At 38.3% G+C, this 18,607-nt stretch overlaps 1 protein-coding gene across 2 annotated transcripts in view; it reads right to left on the bottom strand.

Annotated features, from left to right (window-relative positions):
* Positions 1 to 18,607, bottom strand: part of ESR1 (estrogen receptor 1) — a 61,857-nt gene that overhangs the window by 11,897 nt on the left and 31,353 nt on the right. For both annotated transcript variants that reach the window (XM_053461381.1, XM_053461382.1), the window contains exons 3-4: positions 16,705 to 16,821; positions 5,714 to 6,040 (exon numbers count right to left, since the gene is read on the bottom strand). In XM_053461381.1, the coding sequence (XP_053317356.1) occupies positions 5,714 to 6,040; positions 16,705 to 16,821 (444 nt within the window). The remainder of the gene's footprint in view (positions 1 to 5,713; positions 6,041 to 16,704; positions 16,822 to 18,607) is intronic.

Here is an 18,607-nt window from a genome sequence, read left to right as displayed (position 1 = left end):
ATTAAATGTAAGACAGACAGTATTCTATTGCATAAAATGTTGAGAAACATTAAGTGTAAAGAAATTATATTATTCACATCTTAGGAGCACTGAGTAAATAATAACTATTATTATTCAGGAGCAGATTAACCTGTTGGATTAGCCAACGTGTGATATACTGCATTTAATAATGGGGTTATTACCCTCCCTAAACTTTTTTTTGTCACTTTGTGTCATGTGTTTCTGGAAATCTGAAAATCTGGGCCACTTCAACATAGATCTGCTTTGTCTGGCTGCATGGTGCATAGAATCAGGATGTCCTATCTGGCATTCTGCACAGTGCAGCAAAACGAAAGAGCTAATCACAAAGATCTGGGCCGGAGAAGGCCCAGATCTCCATTCCATCATATGTAATGAAACTTTTATGGGTTATGTGGATCTAAAGTGAACAGAGCTTCCTTATGTTATAGAGCAGTCTTGCTCTGCAGTCCCGATGTTAAAAAAGAACAATGGAGGTCTGGGCTATTGCAGGACAGATGTCCTGTACAGCTCCTATATGCCCCTTGCGACTCAAGCCTCATGAGGTTGCTGTTCAGGTAAAGCGTTTGGGTGGCAGCACCTCCTGCAACCTTCGGGATGATCCTGCCCTCTTCTCCTCTTCTGGGGCCATCCCCATTCCTTGTCATACCCCACAGGTGACATATACCTGAAATATTGGGGGTATGCAAAATCCCTCTGACATATGCATTTTTTAGCAGCTTATGCTAAAAAACTATGTACGTCATTATGGCAGATGCATTTCGTGAGATATATCTTCTCTTGTCGTAAATGTCACTTTTTATGCTGAAGTAAAATATAGATAATTGAAACCTGACAAAAATGTTGATAGATTTTAAATTGTGAGACTTACATATTCTTCACAAATCATAAATTGCCATACAATCACTTACTCTTGGTAATAAAAACTGATGAGCATAAAATCCATTGGTTTCAAGCTCTGTAACAGCCAAATATTTTTACCTACTAAAAATTAACATGCTATAGAATATTTTCAATAATACTTAATGTAAAATCTTTCCTCAAGAAGCCGAGATTTGTGTTTCAATGTGGCACACCTAGCTTCTTGTCCTGCAGTTATCATCATTAGCTACTTAGTACTTAGGTTGAGATAGATTAATGGGTAAACATGGGTAATCATGTACATAGTGAGTTTATATGGGGTTTTAAACTGTAACATAATGTTATGTCGGTCTCTCGAAAAACGTGCAAACACTGAAAAACTATCCACTGTTCTAAATAACTAAAGAAACAAGAATGCCAGTGCCTTTATAATAGAAAGTCTCTCACTGCCGGTGAGCAGTGAGCAAACATAAACACCAAAGACTTTTCATTATCATTCAAGCGGTGTTTTTTTCTTTTTGGACAAAATACAATTTTTTCTGTTGGTAGTTGCTAAATAGGAATCACACCTTTTTTTTTTAGAAATTTAGTAAACAGATTCTATATGGACAAAAGTATTGGGACACCTGACCATTACACCAACAGGGACTTTTATGACATTGCATTCTAAATACATAGACATTAATATGTAGTTGGTCACCCCTTTTACAGCTATAGCAGCTTCCACTCTTCTGGGAAGGGTTTCCACAAGATTTTGGAGTGTTTTTGTTTTTCCCCATTTATCCAGGAGAGCATTTGTGAGGTCAGGCATTCATGTTGGACAGGAAGACCTGGCTCGTAATCTCCAATCCAGTTCATCCCAAAGGTGTTCAATGGGGTTGAGGTCAGGGCTCTGTGCGGGCCAGTCAAGTTCTTCTACATCAAACTCATCCAACCATGTCTTTATGGACTTTGCTTAGTGCTCGGGTTTATAGTCAGGCTCGACTAGAAAAGAGCCTTCCCCAAACTGTTGCCACGAAGTTGGAAGCATTGCATTATCCAAAATAACTCGCCCATCAGACTGACTGAGAAGCGTGATTCATTTCTCCACTGCTCCAGAGTCGGCGTGCTTTACACCACTCGATCCGTCGCTTGGCATTGTACTTGGTGATGTGAGGCTTGCATACAGCTACTCAACCATGGAAACCCATTTCATAACGTAACCACACAGTTTTTGTGCTGATATCAATGCCAGTTGGAGTTTGGAACCCTTCAGCTATGGAATCAGCAGAGCATTGGTGACTTTTACACACCTTGCACTTCGCACTCGGAGCTAAGACTTTTTGTGGTCTTTTGCTTCTTGGGGGCTGTTCCTAAGACTTCCACTTTTCAATAATACCACTATCAATTGGCTGTGGAATATAGAGCGGAGATGAAATTTCAAAAACTGTCTTATTGCAAAGGTGGCATCCTATTATATACCATGCTTGAATCCACTGAGCTCTTCAGAAATGTTTTTCATAAATGTTTGCAAATGCACACTGCATGGCCAGGTGCTTGACTTTATACACCTGTGGCAATGGGTCTGATTGAAACACCAGAATTCAATAATTAAGAGGTATGTCCCAATGCGTTTGTCCATATAGTATTTGTCCTCAAAGTTGATGTGTTAGAAGCAGTAAAAATGGGCAAGCTTAAGGATCTGATGGCTAGACGACTGGGTCAGAGCATCTCCAAAACTAAAGCTCTTGGGGTTGTTCTCAGTCTGTTGTTATCAGTACCTATCAAAAGTGGTCCAAGGATGGAAAAGCGGTGAGCCGGTGACAGGGTCATGTACGACCAAGGCTCAAGGCTTGTCGGTGGGGTCAAATCCAACAGTCGAACTACTGTAGCTCAAATTGCTGAAAAAAGGTTAATGCTGGTTCTGAGAGAAAGGTGTCAGAACACACAGTGCATTGCAGTTTGTTGCGTATGGGGCTGCATAGACGCAGGACAGTAAGGGTGCCCATGCTGACCCCTGTCCACTGGCGAAAGCACCTACAATGGGCACGTGAGCATAGGAACCGGACCACGGAGCAAAGGAAGAAGGTGGCCTGGTTTGATGAATCACATTTTCTTTTACATCACGTAGATGGCCGGGTGCGGCGCTTACCTGGAGAACACATGGAACCAGGATGCATCAATGGAGTCTCCACCTCGCAACTTAGAGGACTTAAAGGATCTGCTGCTAACATAATCAAAAAATCGGTGAATATAACCAAAAAAACACCGTGGTTTACTGGTTATATTTACAGTGTGCGCTGATGTTATTTTGTGATTATACTTGATTATTAATCAAGGTGATGTCTGGTTTTCACATTTGTATTTTCTGTTCTTTATTATAAACATTAGTGCATCACTTTATTTGTTTATTTTCTGCGGCTAACGTGTTGGTGCGAGATACCACAACACCCCTTCAGAGGTCTAGTGGAGTCCATGCCTCGAACGATCAGGGCTGTTTTGACGGCAAAAGGGGGACCTACGCAATATTAGGCAGGTGGTTATAATGGTATGGCTGATCGGTGTATATATACACTGTATATATACATATATTTTAAATAACTAAAGATCAGAATGCACATCAGTTGTGTTTATATTGGTTTGTATTTATATTTGAAAATGCAACACAATTTGTCTTTAGAATTGTATTCTTGGCAGATCTATTCTAGTACATTATCAATAATTGGTTATTCACAGTTGATATTTTTATCATGTAATTACATAATTTATAATATAAATTGCTGCTGGTAGGAGCCCTCCAAAACCTGCTATAGTTTATTTCCTTAAAATGCCAGTACATAATTAATGTGTTGAGTATATGGAAATATGGAACATCACCTGTAAGTAAAGGGCATAACAAATATAAAAACTACATTTGTTAAAGAACAAATGAAAAGCATTTTAGAGAATACGGTTTTTCGATGATGAAAAACTTGTTTATGGAATGTATAAACTAGCAGTGAAAATGATGTTTTATGTGTATGTTCGGAATGAAATAAATTAAACTATATTCCAACAATTTAAAAAAGACAATATTAATTTTGTTTTTCAATTGTGCAATATGCTTGTTGCTCAGCCCACATAAACGAAAAAACTCTGTGTAATTTGGAAAAATATGGCATCTTAACATCAGTTTATGTTCTAACATAGCAGGAAATGAAAGCATAAAAATTAACTTGAAGACTAACACAGCTTCATGTCTACAAATAGAAGCTTTCCAGAACATAATGTGCTGTGCCCAAAGATTGAAGCTTAAGCCCAAGAAGTTCAAGGTCTGGTCACTGCATTTAGCCATTAGAAAACAAAATGAGTCTCAGACAAAAACACCTGCAGACATTTTAAATCTTAAACTAATTATTCCCTCCTGCAAGACATGCAAAATAATTTGCCGAAGATATTAATCCTATATCCACAGTTCATTGCGTGTCATTTCTAGAATGTCGGAGATCATTTCTCCGACAGATGCAAAAACAAGGGTTAATGAGATGTTGAACTATCAACGCTGGATAAAACATTAGCATATTTCTCTTGCATCTAATTCAAGGGAGATCATTTCCCGAATAAAAGCAAAATCAAGGGTTAATGAGATGTTGAAGTATCAGCGCTGGATAAAACATTAGCATAATCCGCTTGCATCTTATTAAAAAGATAAATTATTTGCTTTCCCACTAATTTTCTATACATAGCCTCATTGGGTGAAAGCCAAGATGGAACGTTTCCCCAAAATTGTGGATAGTGCCACATCAAAGCAGAAAAGACATTGAAATTAATTACAGCAATTTCCTTGACCAGTGCATTTTAAGTCTATGTTTGCTATGCTGTGTGGGAGCGTCCCATTCTGGAAAACCATAAGAAGATGTTAGATTGAGATGAATCTCGGGAACTGGAACTCAACTGGAAAATTGGAATAGTGTTCCATTCTAGTGAAGTTTTAAAAGATTGTATGTTGACATATTATCAGGAGACGCAATGTAATAAAATAACAATATGTATGTTCTCAGACTACTTAATACAAATAAAAAACTCTTAATTTTGTTCATTTATTTATTGTCTATTATGTAACAACTAAGTGGGATGGATTTCCATATTCATTTTGGGGTCCCTTAATTCCATGCGGGTTGAAGAGGCTTTAACCAACATAAGTCTTTCTCCATCTGGAGATACTTTTCTTGCTTTAAAGTAGGGGCTATGGCTAGGACACTACAGTATAGGTTGTTATGCTGGAAGATAGGGGTCTGGCTAGAAGCCATATTAAACAATACTGGACTATAGTCCTTAGACCCTTGGGATCTATGTATACGTAGGAACATAAGGGATATCATTTGCAACTCTATCTAAGATCCTATAAAGTTTTATCCAATAAAGAAACAGCTTAGGAATCCATCATACTCAACAAAATAACAGTCAAGAACGCCAAGTCAACTCATTCATTCTAAGTTTGCAACACTAATATGTGAATATAATTAATATTAAGGGTGTATACAAATATACTCATAAAACGCAAGACTTTATTATGTGTAAGGCTACCTCTTCAGCCTAATAGGGGGCCAAATAGTTTCCAAAAACCTACACACTCTCATTTATTCTTTTATTATTCATACTTCGTATTTCTTATGCATCCTGCACTGAAAGTATTTAACTTAAAACAGAAATATGTTCTCAAGTACATGATTTGATTAATAGAAATGTTTATAATTGTGTCTATTTATAAGATGCCAGTCCAACAAACATAACTAAAAAAAAAACAATCTGTGCTATTTGGAAGCTTACCTATTTGTTTTATATTCAGTAACAAAATGATTTCATATTTTCCTACCTGGCACTCTCTTTGCCCAGTTAATCATATGCACTAGCTCTTTATCTGCGAGGTTTGTAAGAAGGGTCATCATGGAAGCTTCACAAAGTGGTTTGGTGGCGTCATGCTCAGAATATACAATTGGTGGTTCAGCCTCCATTAAGGCACTGATAAGCTGATCTGCTGTTAAGGATAAAACTGGGCTCAGTTTCATGCTTTTAACTGTAGGGTTCACCCAGATTGAGGTTGTCCTAATCTCTGAGGTGTCAACCTCGCTCTTCTGCTCTTGCTCCTCTTTTTGCCGTTTATGCTTCATCACACGTCCTCCCCTACGATCCTTTCTGATTCCTGGGGGGGGGAATTGAGATTAGAATTCAGCAAGAATTGTGTTTTATTGTGTAAAAGTTTTAATTTGCAATTATAAAAATATTGTGCATCATTATGAAAATAAAACATATAGAAAATGTCACTTTATCTCTAATATAAATTGTGATTCCACTAATACAGAAAAATTCATTCATTGCCTAAACTAATTCCCTATGTATGTATCTATTTTTATATCATACCTAGTGTTTCCTACCTAGATCAACCAACAAAGCAAATGTCAGTCATGAGTTGTCCCTTAATGTGTCCACAGAGGTTTCAGAGGTGTATGAAAACACATAGGTGATAGGGTCCTTCAGAGAGAATAGCAAATATCCAAGATGAAAATTTGAAAGCTATTCCCAGGCTAGCTCAACCCTGTATGAATAGTAGAAAGCACCAACATACTAAAGCCTGAACAAATTATGCATCTAATGTATTCAAACTTCTTTTAGATTGCATGCCTACATGATTAGGGTCAGGCCTGGACTAGCCATCTTGCATGCCATGCGAATATCCAATAGCTGCTGCCACCGGCTGGCTATGTCCACCTGTGTGCTACCTAAGCATAAAAACAGAGTGCATCCATGCATATTCAGCATACCTGGGAACTCTCCGGGTTTGACTCGGAGATTGCGGGGTGAGCGCTGCTCCTCCGGTTCTCCGGGTCAAGACCCGAATCCTCCGGGTCGCGGGAGCAGGGTCTTGACACGCCCCGCTCCCCGCCCGTTTGTTCCTTGAAATGAGGGTGTTTCCCGCTGCCGTCAGCGGAAACTCCCCCAACGTGAGCGGGGACCGCCCACCAACAGTCTAGCCCTTATCATGGTATTAATGTAGTTGTTTTAACGTACTGACAAGTTGTTTTAACGTCGGGACAAGTAAAGAGTGGTAGCTAACATACACACTATTACATATACATTTACACATTCACTTTAACACACACATCAACATGCTTACACATATACATTCACACACTAACACAAACAGAACCTTTATCAGAACCTTTTTTCTAGCTGCTTGTGGGCAGATGCTCTTTTATATAAGTGCCCGTCCCTCATGTTGACTGGCCCTGTTTGAATAATTTTGAACCTGTCTGGGGGCAATTCCCCCCCCCCATTTCAGCCCACCCTGGAGTGAACGTATCCACTGTCTGTGAGTCAAACAGACTTCTAGACGCACCACCTAAACTATACCAGTACTGTATATCAAGTAAATATCAGGATCAAAATACCTTTTTTCTTTCCATGTATATTTATTTTTCTAAACTGTCATTAAAATACGACTGAAGGCCATTTCACTTTGCTCTTAAATGTCAAATAAGGAATTTTGCTTATGATCTTCTGTACGTAATAATTAAAAATGTAATATCATGTATGCCACTCCTGCAAAAGTGAGCTTGGCATCTAAATGGAAAATTGCATCACCAAAAATATAATGAACTCATTCCAATAAGACCTATACTGACTACTTCAGAATGATACTATATTGCTAAAGAATTTTATCACAACGGCTGCATTCAAAGGACAGCGTACATTCTGATCGCTTAAGCGCAATTTAGAAGTTTCTATTTTTAGTAGTTTATATAAGAAAGGACTTATAAGTGTTTAGATAAGGCATCGACAAATCAGATTTGTATTTTCTGCTACTGAATCATCTGTAATTATCTAAATGGGAATTCAGAATTTAGTGATCAACATTCCAGAACAAAAGGGCGAAGGTCTTGTTTTTCAGGTAAACAAGGCATATTGACCATGTTGATTTATTATATACAGACAAATATTTGGCAAAGTATATTTATAGATAATACTTTAAATATCAGTCTAAAAAAAATACGAAAATAGGCCATTGCATAGTGGACTTCCCAGGGCAGAAGTGGGGCTAGCCTTACACACAGGAAAAGCTAGTCATTTACCGTATTGGCTCGGATATAGGCCGCCCCCGTATATAGGCCGCACCCTAAAAGTTTGGTGCTTTTTTAAAGAAAAAGTTTTTTTTCTTTAAAAAAGCACCAAAAAAAACATGCTGCCACTGTCCTCCCCCCCGAGATATGCTGCCACTGTCCTCCCTCCCCGAGATATGCTGCCACTGTCCTCCCTCCCCGCGATACGCTGCCACTGTCCTCCCTCCCCGCGATACGCTGCCGCTGTCCTCCCTCCCCGCGATCCGCTGCCCTCCCTCCCCGAGATCCGCTGCCCTCCCTCCCCGCGATCCGCTGCCCTCCCTCCCCGCGATCCGCTGCCCTCCCTCCCCGCGATACGCTGCCCTCCCTCCCCGCGATACGCTGCCGCTGTCCTCCCTCCCCGCGATACGCTGCCGCTGTCCTCCTCTGCCCCCCCTCCTCGACTTACCGGAGCAGACTCCCGGGTGTCTTCAGGGCCGGCGAGGGACATCTACGCAATACGCGTATGCAACTTCCGGTACCGTTACCGGAAGTTGCATTTGCGTATTGCGTAAATGTCTCCCGCCGGCCCCGCAAGACACCCGGGAGTCTGCTCCGGTAAGTCGGGGGTGGGCAGAGGTAAAACGCTTAGATAACCTCCCGTGCCGGCACCCCCCCCCGTGGGAAGTGCTGGCAGGGGAGGCTGTCTGAGCGTATCGGGGAGAAGGATGCAGGTCCCCTGCACCGCTGCGGGGGATCTGTATCTTAACCCCGCTGCCTGCCCGGCGCCCGGGACTGCATGTCCCGGGCGTCGGGCGCTAGACCCCGAATATAGGCCGCACCCCCACTTTAAAAACTTAAAGTGGGGGAAAAAAGTGCGGCCTATATTCGAGCCAATACGGTATATCGAGGGGTAGGTTTCATCCCAGACAGCCGTAAGTGAGAAATGTTTGTTTCGATAAATTACATTTGTGGTAAAGAAATAGTCCCAATTTATTATTCAATTGTCATGTGATTCAAAAATATACACTGATTTGTTGTCATCATTGAAACAAAACAAGCTTAAAAGATTATATGCTGTTTTTATGTGATTAAACCTTAAGATGGAAGACTACAATTACAAATCCACTTAGGTTTATTTGCGTAAGATACTAAAGAGCTCAACGGATCGTTTAATTTGAATCTTTGAGCAGCGAGAGTAATGCTGAGTATGCCATCTTTGGAAAATCATTCATTTTGTTGCTCATGAAATAAAAGCTGCATAATAATATCGTTTTAGTCTCCCTGCTAGTTTTATGTAGGTAACGTTATGTAGGAGTTCAGATACTACTAGCACGACCTTTAAAATAATGCTTTTGTTCTCTTTCTCGTTTTTTTTTTTTTATTATTGATTTTATTAATCCTTTTTTAATAAACATGGGAATAAAATCTCTAAAAAGTGAGCAAAAAAATGCAAAAAATGCAAAAAACATGCAAAAATGTGAGTTGCTAGTACAAAAATATACAAAAATCATGCAAGCAAGAGTAGCAAAAAGCAGACCCCTGAGTTCGGACCATAATCCTATTGCTAGACAAAGGTGCTTCTCACTGAAACTGGGAAGGATCTCACAAGGGGCTCTCCTTTTCCTATTTCTATTCCTGCATTACTCTTGTACATTGGGTATATTAACCTCTTCGTGACAATGGCTGATTTTATTTTTTGTATCCTTTGTGATAATGGCTGTTTTAACATTTCTGCGGTGCTCGTGTTTAGCTAACTTTACTCATCCATAAAAGCTAATGAAAAAAATGCTAAATAGATTCTAGAAATAGAAATACCCAGTGTTTTTATGCTTTTTTGCTTTTTTCTGCACATTATTGGGCAATAAGTACAAGTAGTGTTTTGCTATTTCAAAACCATTTTTTCCAAATCTGGTAATTATTCCCCCCATGTGCCATTATTGGGTATTTTTTAAGCTGGCCAATGCAATTTACCCCATCAAACCATATATTTTTGAAAACAAGGGTATTTCAAATGCTAGTATTTTAACTCTTTCCATGCACTAATTCTACCACCAGTCTTTGTCAAACTTTGTGGTAGTCATTTTGCGTTTTTTTGTTTCACACACATTTTACTTCAGGTATGAATTAAAAGGTCCTGGTATATGTCGCTGTGACACAACACCCCAATATGTGTTCAGCAACATCTCCTGAGTACAGTGATACCCCACATGCATGGGTGTTTGGGGGGCTAAAAGGCCACATTTGGGACTTGTGCATTTTTCAAAATGGAAATTACAAGTGTGGTCATCCTACCCCCGGTGTTAATTGGGACATTGTTGAACCCGGCCAATTCAATTTTCCCCATCAAGTCATACCTTTTTTAAAATTAGACACCCTATGGGCATTTAACTTGAAAGTATTTTAACTCTTTCCATGCGAGAATTGTTTTAAGCTAAAGCGCTAATTTTAGGACTTGCTCATAAAAATATATTTATATATATTATTTTTGTTTGCCTTTTTTTATTTCATTTTTTTACATTTTTTTGGAACTTGAAGGTTCCCCTGATGGTGACATCAGTGGAACATTATTTTTACATTTAAACTATTTTTATTCTTCTTATTATTATTTTTTATTTATTTTACTAATCACATTGTGATTAGAAAGCTGGGCTTTTTTCTACTTTTTTTTTTTTAAAGGCCGCCGCCATCTTTTGAGTGGCAAAATCACTCGCAGTAGCGGTTGTGACCGCTCTCCGGAGCGAGCTTGGCGTGTCCTGGTGTGGGAGTTCGGTGTCGCTGAATGCCTCTTGATCGAGGCATTTCAGCGACACCATTGAAAAAAATGGGCATCCGCCGCCATACAGTGTATGGTGGACGTTGATGCCCCGGGAGGGGCCAGACATGGCCCCTGATGCCGATCGTGGTGTTGCTGAATGCCTCGACGTTGAGGCATTACAGCAACACAGTTTGGGTGCAGAAAGTGAACGTAGATCGCTTTCTGTACCCGTTTGATGTCATGACGGTCCTGGCACATCAATTATCGTTAACCCTTTTTTAGGGGACGTGCCGGGACCGTCAAGTGTCATTAAGGGGTTAATCAGTGTTTGTTGATCACCATACCTGGGAACTTGCCAAGATAGGGCCTTCAGATCTTCTTCTTCTGGTCGAGTGGCACAGAGGGTGTGGCTAGTCCTCAGATACCACTAACCAGACATAGGATGTGAAATGAGCGGGGTGAAGGTTAAGTCCTCCTGCAGCTTCTCCTAAAGGTAAGTACTTTATTTTTTTAACATTTTGTAGAATACTTATTAAAGTACTTACAAATTAATGATTTAATATGCATTATTTGCTAAGGAGGCGGCCTGGGACGTTAGATCTGTTTGAGTAAAATAGTTTTCTAAAGTCTTCAAGTTGTGTAGTGAAATTAGAAGCTTTTACTTATTATATATTTTGAAATCACATATGTAACACATCATCAGATGATAAGATCATGTTGTAAATATCCCTGCCAAGTAACAAACACATATTGTAAAAGTGGCGCCTCACTTTCATGATTATTGCAAATAAAAATAAAACAAGCAATTAAAATCATTTTTTATGTTTTTTATGAGTTACATTAAAAAAATACATAAATACAATTGTCCTTCATGAAGTACTCCCTTCATAAAACAGAAAAATGCTTAAACCAGGAGTTTCATGTTTGAATCTGAAAGGATATTAATATTTTAGAAGATTTATCTTCGGCAACAGAAAACTATATATGTATATTTTTGGACAGGCATGGCATTTATAAACCATTGTTAATCACTTTAGTATAGTGTAGAAAGATGTGCAGGAGGAATGTTAACTATAAATTCTAAAATACATTTCCAATATGCAAGTTTGGACTTGTGCATGGGTAGTCCTGAGCTGGAAATGATTTTTGTTTGTTTTTTTTTCCCTTTTAAACGCAAATGAGTTTGCATCTCCTGGGAATCCCAATGTTGGAACCATAGAACTTTTTTTTTTCCCTTTTCTAAGTGATGTAGATTGTTTTGTACTTAAAGGAAACTTATAACTTCTGACAACATATTATATTTATTTACTGCCCAATTTTCTGCAATAAGGATTTTTAGCCGTGCCCACTTCCTGCCCAATTCCCTCCTACACCTATGTAATTATATATATCTGGGGCTAACCCCACCCATTTGTGCAGCTAACCCCACCCACATTTTTGGCTAGACCCATCTTCTCACAAGTTACCACCCAAGAAGAGCAGCTTGACGTTGGAAGTTCCCAGGTATGCCCATAATATTTCAGCGATCATTGTATTCAGAATCCTACTGCCAGCCCAAGTAGGGAGCTGAAACATACCTCCTTGACTACATCTGCAACCAGGTATGTGAGACTGTTTCCTATGTAAAGCAGTGATCTGGAACATCTCTTCAAACAAGATGCATACCTCCCAAATGTTGTTTTTTTGACACTGTCCCGCATAACTTTCTCATTGTCCTGCTTTTTGTGGGGAATAGTTTTCATGGGCCAGTTAGGGAGAGCCCCTGATCTCCCCTGATCAGCAGTACAAGTAAAGAAGATATGTCCTGTTGCTTCACAGACCTTCATTGCAGCTCCCATGTGGCCACCTTGCAAAGCTATGAATCTGAGTGCCACGAGGTGGCTCTTTGGGTAAGACGCCTCCAATCCTGCCTCTTGTTCTGCTCACATGTAACATTAAACCCAAAACTCCCTAGGTCTAGCAGCACACCCCAACATAGCTGTCCAAATTTTGATTATTACTTGAATGATACAAAAAAGGTTTACTCAACTTTGTGAGATACTGTATACTGTATATTGTATGTTATATAGGAATATATGGTATATATAGGAATTGGGAATATACTGAATGTGACAGTTCTTTAAACAAATACTGATTTAGTGAAAATTTTCTCTTTAGCTATATGCCTATACTTCTGGGCTCCGACAACCCGGAGCCTACCCTTGTGGGACGCGGCCGGGACTGCCCTCTGACGTCAGCTATGCTATATACAACTTGTAATGTCCTGTCTACCCTTTGTACAGCGCTACAGTATATGATGGTGCTATATAAAACAATTTATAATTGAGGGACAATATTTTTGGGGTATATTTTACAAATTAATTTGCAGGATGATTATTTAAATATGCAAAGCCTTTGTATTATAAAAATTACTGGGTATTAAAATCCATTTCCAATATCTAAATATTCCTTCCATGTCCTATATGGTGCAGGTTATATATGTATGTCTGCATGTGCATTCCAGGAGCCTGGTAACTATGGCGTCTAACTTGTTATTCCTGGCAAATAACTTATTATGTTGATGTCTCAGAGTATATTATATCCTGGCTCCAGAATTTCTTCATTCATACACCTACACAAGTAAAAAGAATAATATTCACCTTGTCGGTGAACTGTCTGTGGAAGAAATGTATTCTTATAAAATTAGATAAAGGATGATTGATCTATTTCTTAAAATGACTTGGCTATCGAAAGTTCCAAAATTGAGTCATTTTGAAAGTGAAATATATTATCCTCCAATCCAAGGTACTTCTGGATTAGAATTCATGAACCACACAAAATGGTTCTTCATTATACTCATGTCACATAGGGTAGCCCATAAGACATATAGTTCCCTGCTTGTCTCATATAATGATGATAGTAATGGGATTACAGTTGAGTGTAAAAGGTTAGCTAGAACATGTTCTTACCGAATTTATTGAGTTAAGTAGACACTGTCTCAAATAATCCGTGTAATACTGGGATAACATAGAACATTTCAGCCAACGCAGAACAATTTTAAATTATTTGTGAAATGATTGGCTTCAGTTTATGTCTGTACTTAGGCTCTGCTCAGTTATTATGTGTTTGAAATATAATAGAAAATATAAAATTAAAGAAAACTGGTGGTTTGGAGTAACTGGCTCTTTTTGGGTTGAATAATATCAAAGTGAAATAAGTGGGGCATAAAACAAATTAGTAAATCAGTTAAGAATGTATAAGATAACAACAAAAACATTTATCACAAATATGTTCATATGTTTCTGTATGAAATGTAATTCTGCTACACAAAATTAGTCTTTTTGCCACAGAAACCAAGGCAAAAGTGTTGCTGATTGCTCTGTTGATAACGCCACCTTTCAAACTTTGGACCAGAAGCTTTTTTTATGCAGAGCTTTTCCTCAAAACAATTTCCAATGCAGTAGTTAAGTATAAACAATAGCCACTAGTTAAAAGCACTTAATAAGCCTATCCAGGCTGGCTTCAATGTATGTACACTTTCCACTCTAAGCTAAAACTACCCAGCTCTGTACTTCAAAGAGAAACGCCAGAACAAAAAGCAGTTTAGGCAAATTTAGATAAGAATACACAAGTGCCAAACGTTAACTCCCTACCACGGATTGGCATGTTGAAACAGAGCCATTTGATCACTCCCTGACCGATGTGGTGATATTGGATTACGTGAGATCCATCATATTTTATTATATGATGAATTAAAAAAAAACCTCACTGCCGAGATCTTAGCAATGTTTTGGTTGGCTCTTGTAGGAGACACATTGCTGGCAGCGTTGTGTCAGCCTTCAGCCAAAGAGATGAGCCACTGGTCTACATTTGTCCATTTATCAAGCAAGAGAGCTGTCAGCCGCGGTGGGAATGACATGTTGAACATTAACCATGGAAAGCTGAAGACAGCATATCTCAACAGAACTGTATTAAACTAGGTTTTAACTTGTTTTGTGTAATAAGAAATATTTGCAGTTTCCCAACATCTTAATTATATTAGAAACTTCCTGTATATTCCCAGGAGGAAATCTAAACTCACAGTTTGTAAAGGGTAAAACTCTCTAGAGAGTACGTTACGTTTGCTAGACTTCAAAGTACATATATTTTATTTGTCTAATATATGCCCGGAATGCTTCTACTTCCTATTTAATCATTTGATTTGTTTTAACTCCATGCAGGCTTTCTGTGTTCCGACCTTCACATCTGGCACTGTTGCAGAATTACATTTTCAAGCCACTTCCTTCTTAAATGAACCGTGTAGTCCACAAAATTGTGTGTCTAGATGACATGTTGGAGTCAATTCTGCATGGACTCCAATGTATTTTACTACAAACTGAAGTATGCATTTTTCAGTTATTGGGTTCTATCTGATTTAAGTTCCGTGGCTGCCTGCATCGAAACTGGGAAGCATTAGTATGTAAACTTCTTGCATATGCTCCGTAACACTTCAATTGAAATTACTGAAGCAGCAGAAGCCGACACGTATGCTAGCAAAACATCAGTGTTCAGATAACATACGTGTGATGGCTTGTTGCTACTCAAAATGATCTCAGTGGGACCCAGTTCCCATTGACTAGAACAGATGTCTACTGCGCAAACATACAGGAGAATGCTTTAACTAGAAGAAGCTAACCATGCATTAAACATTCAAAATGGATGGGATGTAGTGCTCGTTTAAGTATGCAATGAAAATAGGTGCACTTAAAGTGGGGGGAAAAGGTGCGGCCTATATTCGGACAAATACGGTAAATACTGTATATGTATATAGTTAGAATGTTTTTGAAAAATAGACATGTTAATAGTTTATTTCAATAATTTAACAACATGCAAAGTGAGGGAACAGAAGAAAAATCTAAATCAGATCAGTATTTGGTGTGACCACCCTTTGTCTTCAAAACTGCCTCTATTCCTCTAGGTACAGGGAGACTGTAGGCATATAGTTTGGGGTATAATTAAACAATTATACCAAACAGGCGCTAATGATCATCAATTTAATATGTAGGTTGAAACACAATCATTAGCTGAAACAGAAACAGCTGTGTAGGAGGAATAAAACCGTTGAACTGGCAGCTCAGGTGCTCTGGACTGATGAGTCAAATATGTTAAATATTTGACTGTAGCAGAAGGCAGTTTTTTCACTGAAGGCCTGGAAACAGTACCAGAAAGAGTGTTTACAGGTAACAGTAAAGTATGGTGGAGGTTCCTCGCACATTTGGGGCTGCATTCCTGCAAATGGAGTTGGGGGTTTGGTCAGAATGAATGGTCTCAATGCTGAGGAGTACAGGGAGATACTTGTTCATGATGCAATACCATCAGGGAGGCATCTGATTGGCCACACATTTATTCTGCGGCACGACAACGACCCCAAACATACAGTCCGTCATTGTGTAGAATAAGGAGTCCTGAAAGTGATCTCAATATCATCGGGTTTGTCTGTGATTACATGAAGAGAGAGAAGGAATTGAAGCTGCCCACAAAAAAATGTGCACAAGTGTACCTAAAAGAAGTGACGCTCTTTTGAAGGCAAAGGGTTATCAAACCAAATATTTATTTCGATTTTTTTCTGTTCAGAAAACGTACATTTTCTTAACTGATAAATACATTTTTTTAAAACATTCTTGCATTACAGCATTTTTTCCCACACCTTTCTTATTGTTTTCCAGAGTACTATATTTATATTTATATATATATATATATCACAGTTAACGCTAAAACTGAAAATCAATCTTTTTTTCAAAAAGCATAAAAAATTCTTCGTTCCTCTTCAAAAAAATCAGTTTTTTACATTTTCTGTTGTACAGTTGCTTTAATGTTAATATTTTAGACACATTTTAAGAAAATAAATTATTAAGTGCACATACAATGCATTCACTTGAAAACCAATTTTTCTAGGATACTGTTTTACACAGTGGAATAGAATGTGATTTTGACTAGTGAAGCACACATCTTTTGCATTTAGCAATAACCTCTCACCATGCACTTGGTACATACCCCCTTTCATCATCCCCACTTCATAGCACTTGCGTAGTCGACAGGCCTGGCAACTCTTCCTCCTGTTCTTGTCAATAGTGCACTGATTGGTTGCAGGACACATATAGTCATTGTGCCCTGTAAAAGAAATAAAAAAGGTTCTTGTAAATTTTACAGAGAGATGAACCTTGAAAAGCATTTTTACTTGAATAGACTAATGGAAAAATGTTGGTTACTGGATCCCACACAGCCCTTTATGTCTAAGGAAAGTAAGGGTCTTCTAGTCAACAGGGCTTTAATCTTGCAAATCAAGGAATGAATAGTAAATGGAATTGTTCCCAATAAGGAAAAAGTATTGCTCTAAGTTCAGTTATCATATCGAGACTGATGACAGATGACTTGGGTAGACTCTGTGGAAAATTCATGTGGAGGACATTGTACCGTATAGACCCATATATAGTCGTGGCTCAACAAAACTAGCAAACTACATGTGAATAAAACTTTCATCTATTTAGCATCCACATGTTGGCTTAGAAGCAATTTTTAATTAAATTTCATAAGAAAAAATAAATATGTTCATATTATAGAAAATGGAGTCTTGGTACTCTTGGTCAAAGTTGGTACCTTTTCTTGGGCCAACACAGAAAAAGTTTTAAGGTTGCATAAGCATTTGGGACCTCGGTGGGCTCTTCTTCAGCTGCAATCTTTCCTTCTGAAGAAGATTCATTTGAGGTTCCAAAAGCTTATACAAATTTCTATCTTTTTCTATGTTGGCCCAATGAAAGTTACTTTAACTCTAATTAAACTTTTGGTTCTCTTCAATTTAACAACCATCCTGTCAATGTGACCTGCTACTATCACAGAGATAGGTGTATATATTATTAGAAAATGACATATGTGTCAGGAGGCACGGAAAGTTTAGAGAGAGTGTATATAATGTTTAATTAGTGACGTAATGCTGTCCCACTTTACCCCATTATGAAGTGTTAATTAGTCATTATGTGGGCAATAAGAAATGTGGTATCAGTTGTTAAGAGCTAGGAGGAGAGGGAGGAAAAAGAGTGAGCAAAGGACAGGAACCACAGCTATCTAGTGAACAATGTCCCCTAATGTTCAGAAAGAGAAAAACAAACATACAATATATATCTGATGTGAGCTCCGGCTCATAGTAAAGAAAGAGCAGGGTTACAGAATCTTAAAGTACAGCTGAAATAGCTTTAACAAAGCACTTCAATAGTTTACAAACACTATTAAACAATCGCTTCAAAAGCAGCACTGCATTCCACTTCCTGACAAGCCACCTAATGCGTTTCGAACAAAAGGGGCTTTTTCAGATGTGAATGTGTGACAAAGTCAGTAATAACACAATAAAAGAACAGTCATTTTATTCTTTTATTTATTTATTTATCTATCTATTTTTTTCTCTGTCTAATTTGTACTGCAATATTTAATTGTGTATACCTTCAAGGCTTCGAAACTAGATCGACTATAAATTATGAAAATATGTTGTCTGTAATGGAGCCTAAGTCTGTCGAATCTCTGTAATTCTTTTTCTACAAAATTATATAAATAAAGCAACTTAAAAAAAATAAATAAATAAATAATCTAAGAAGAAGCCAGCACTAGTTACTGAAAGTGAAGGGATTTCTATGCTGTTTGCAAACTCAAGTATATGGTTTTTTTTTAAGCAGGTAAGTGATTAGTCTATTAAAAATGGACTAAGTTATTAAATTAAAATACTTTGTAGGAGGTACATATGCATATTTAACATGAACAGACAATGGGCAAGAACTACTCGGTTGTGTACAATCTGGCGGAAAGCTGAACGTGCATCTAGCTATAGAACCCTGCATTCAAGAAATGACAGGGAATGATGGACCTTTAATTTTTCTATACAGGGCCAGAGGTGGGCCCGGCACTTTAA

Source organism: Spea bombifrons, chromosome 3 (assembly GCF_027358695.1).
Source record: "Spea bombifrons isolate aSpeBom1 chromosome 3, aSpeBom1.2.pri, whole genome shotgun sequence".
NCBI lineage: Eukaryota > Metazoa > Chordata > Amphibia > Anura > Pelobatidae > Spea > Spea bombifrons.
The sequence above is the reverse complement of the archived record's forward strand: the minus strand, read 5'-3'. Positions and strand labels throughout refer to the sequence as shown.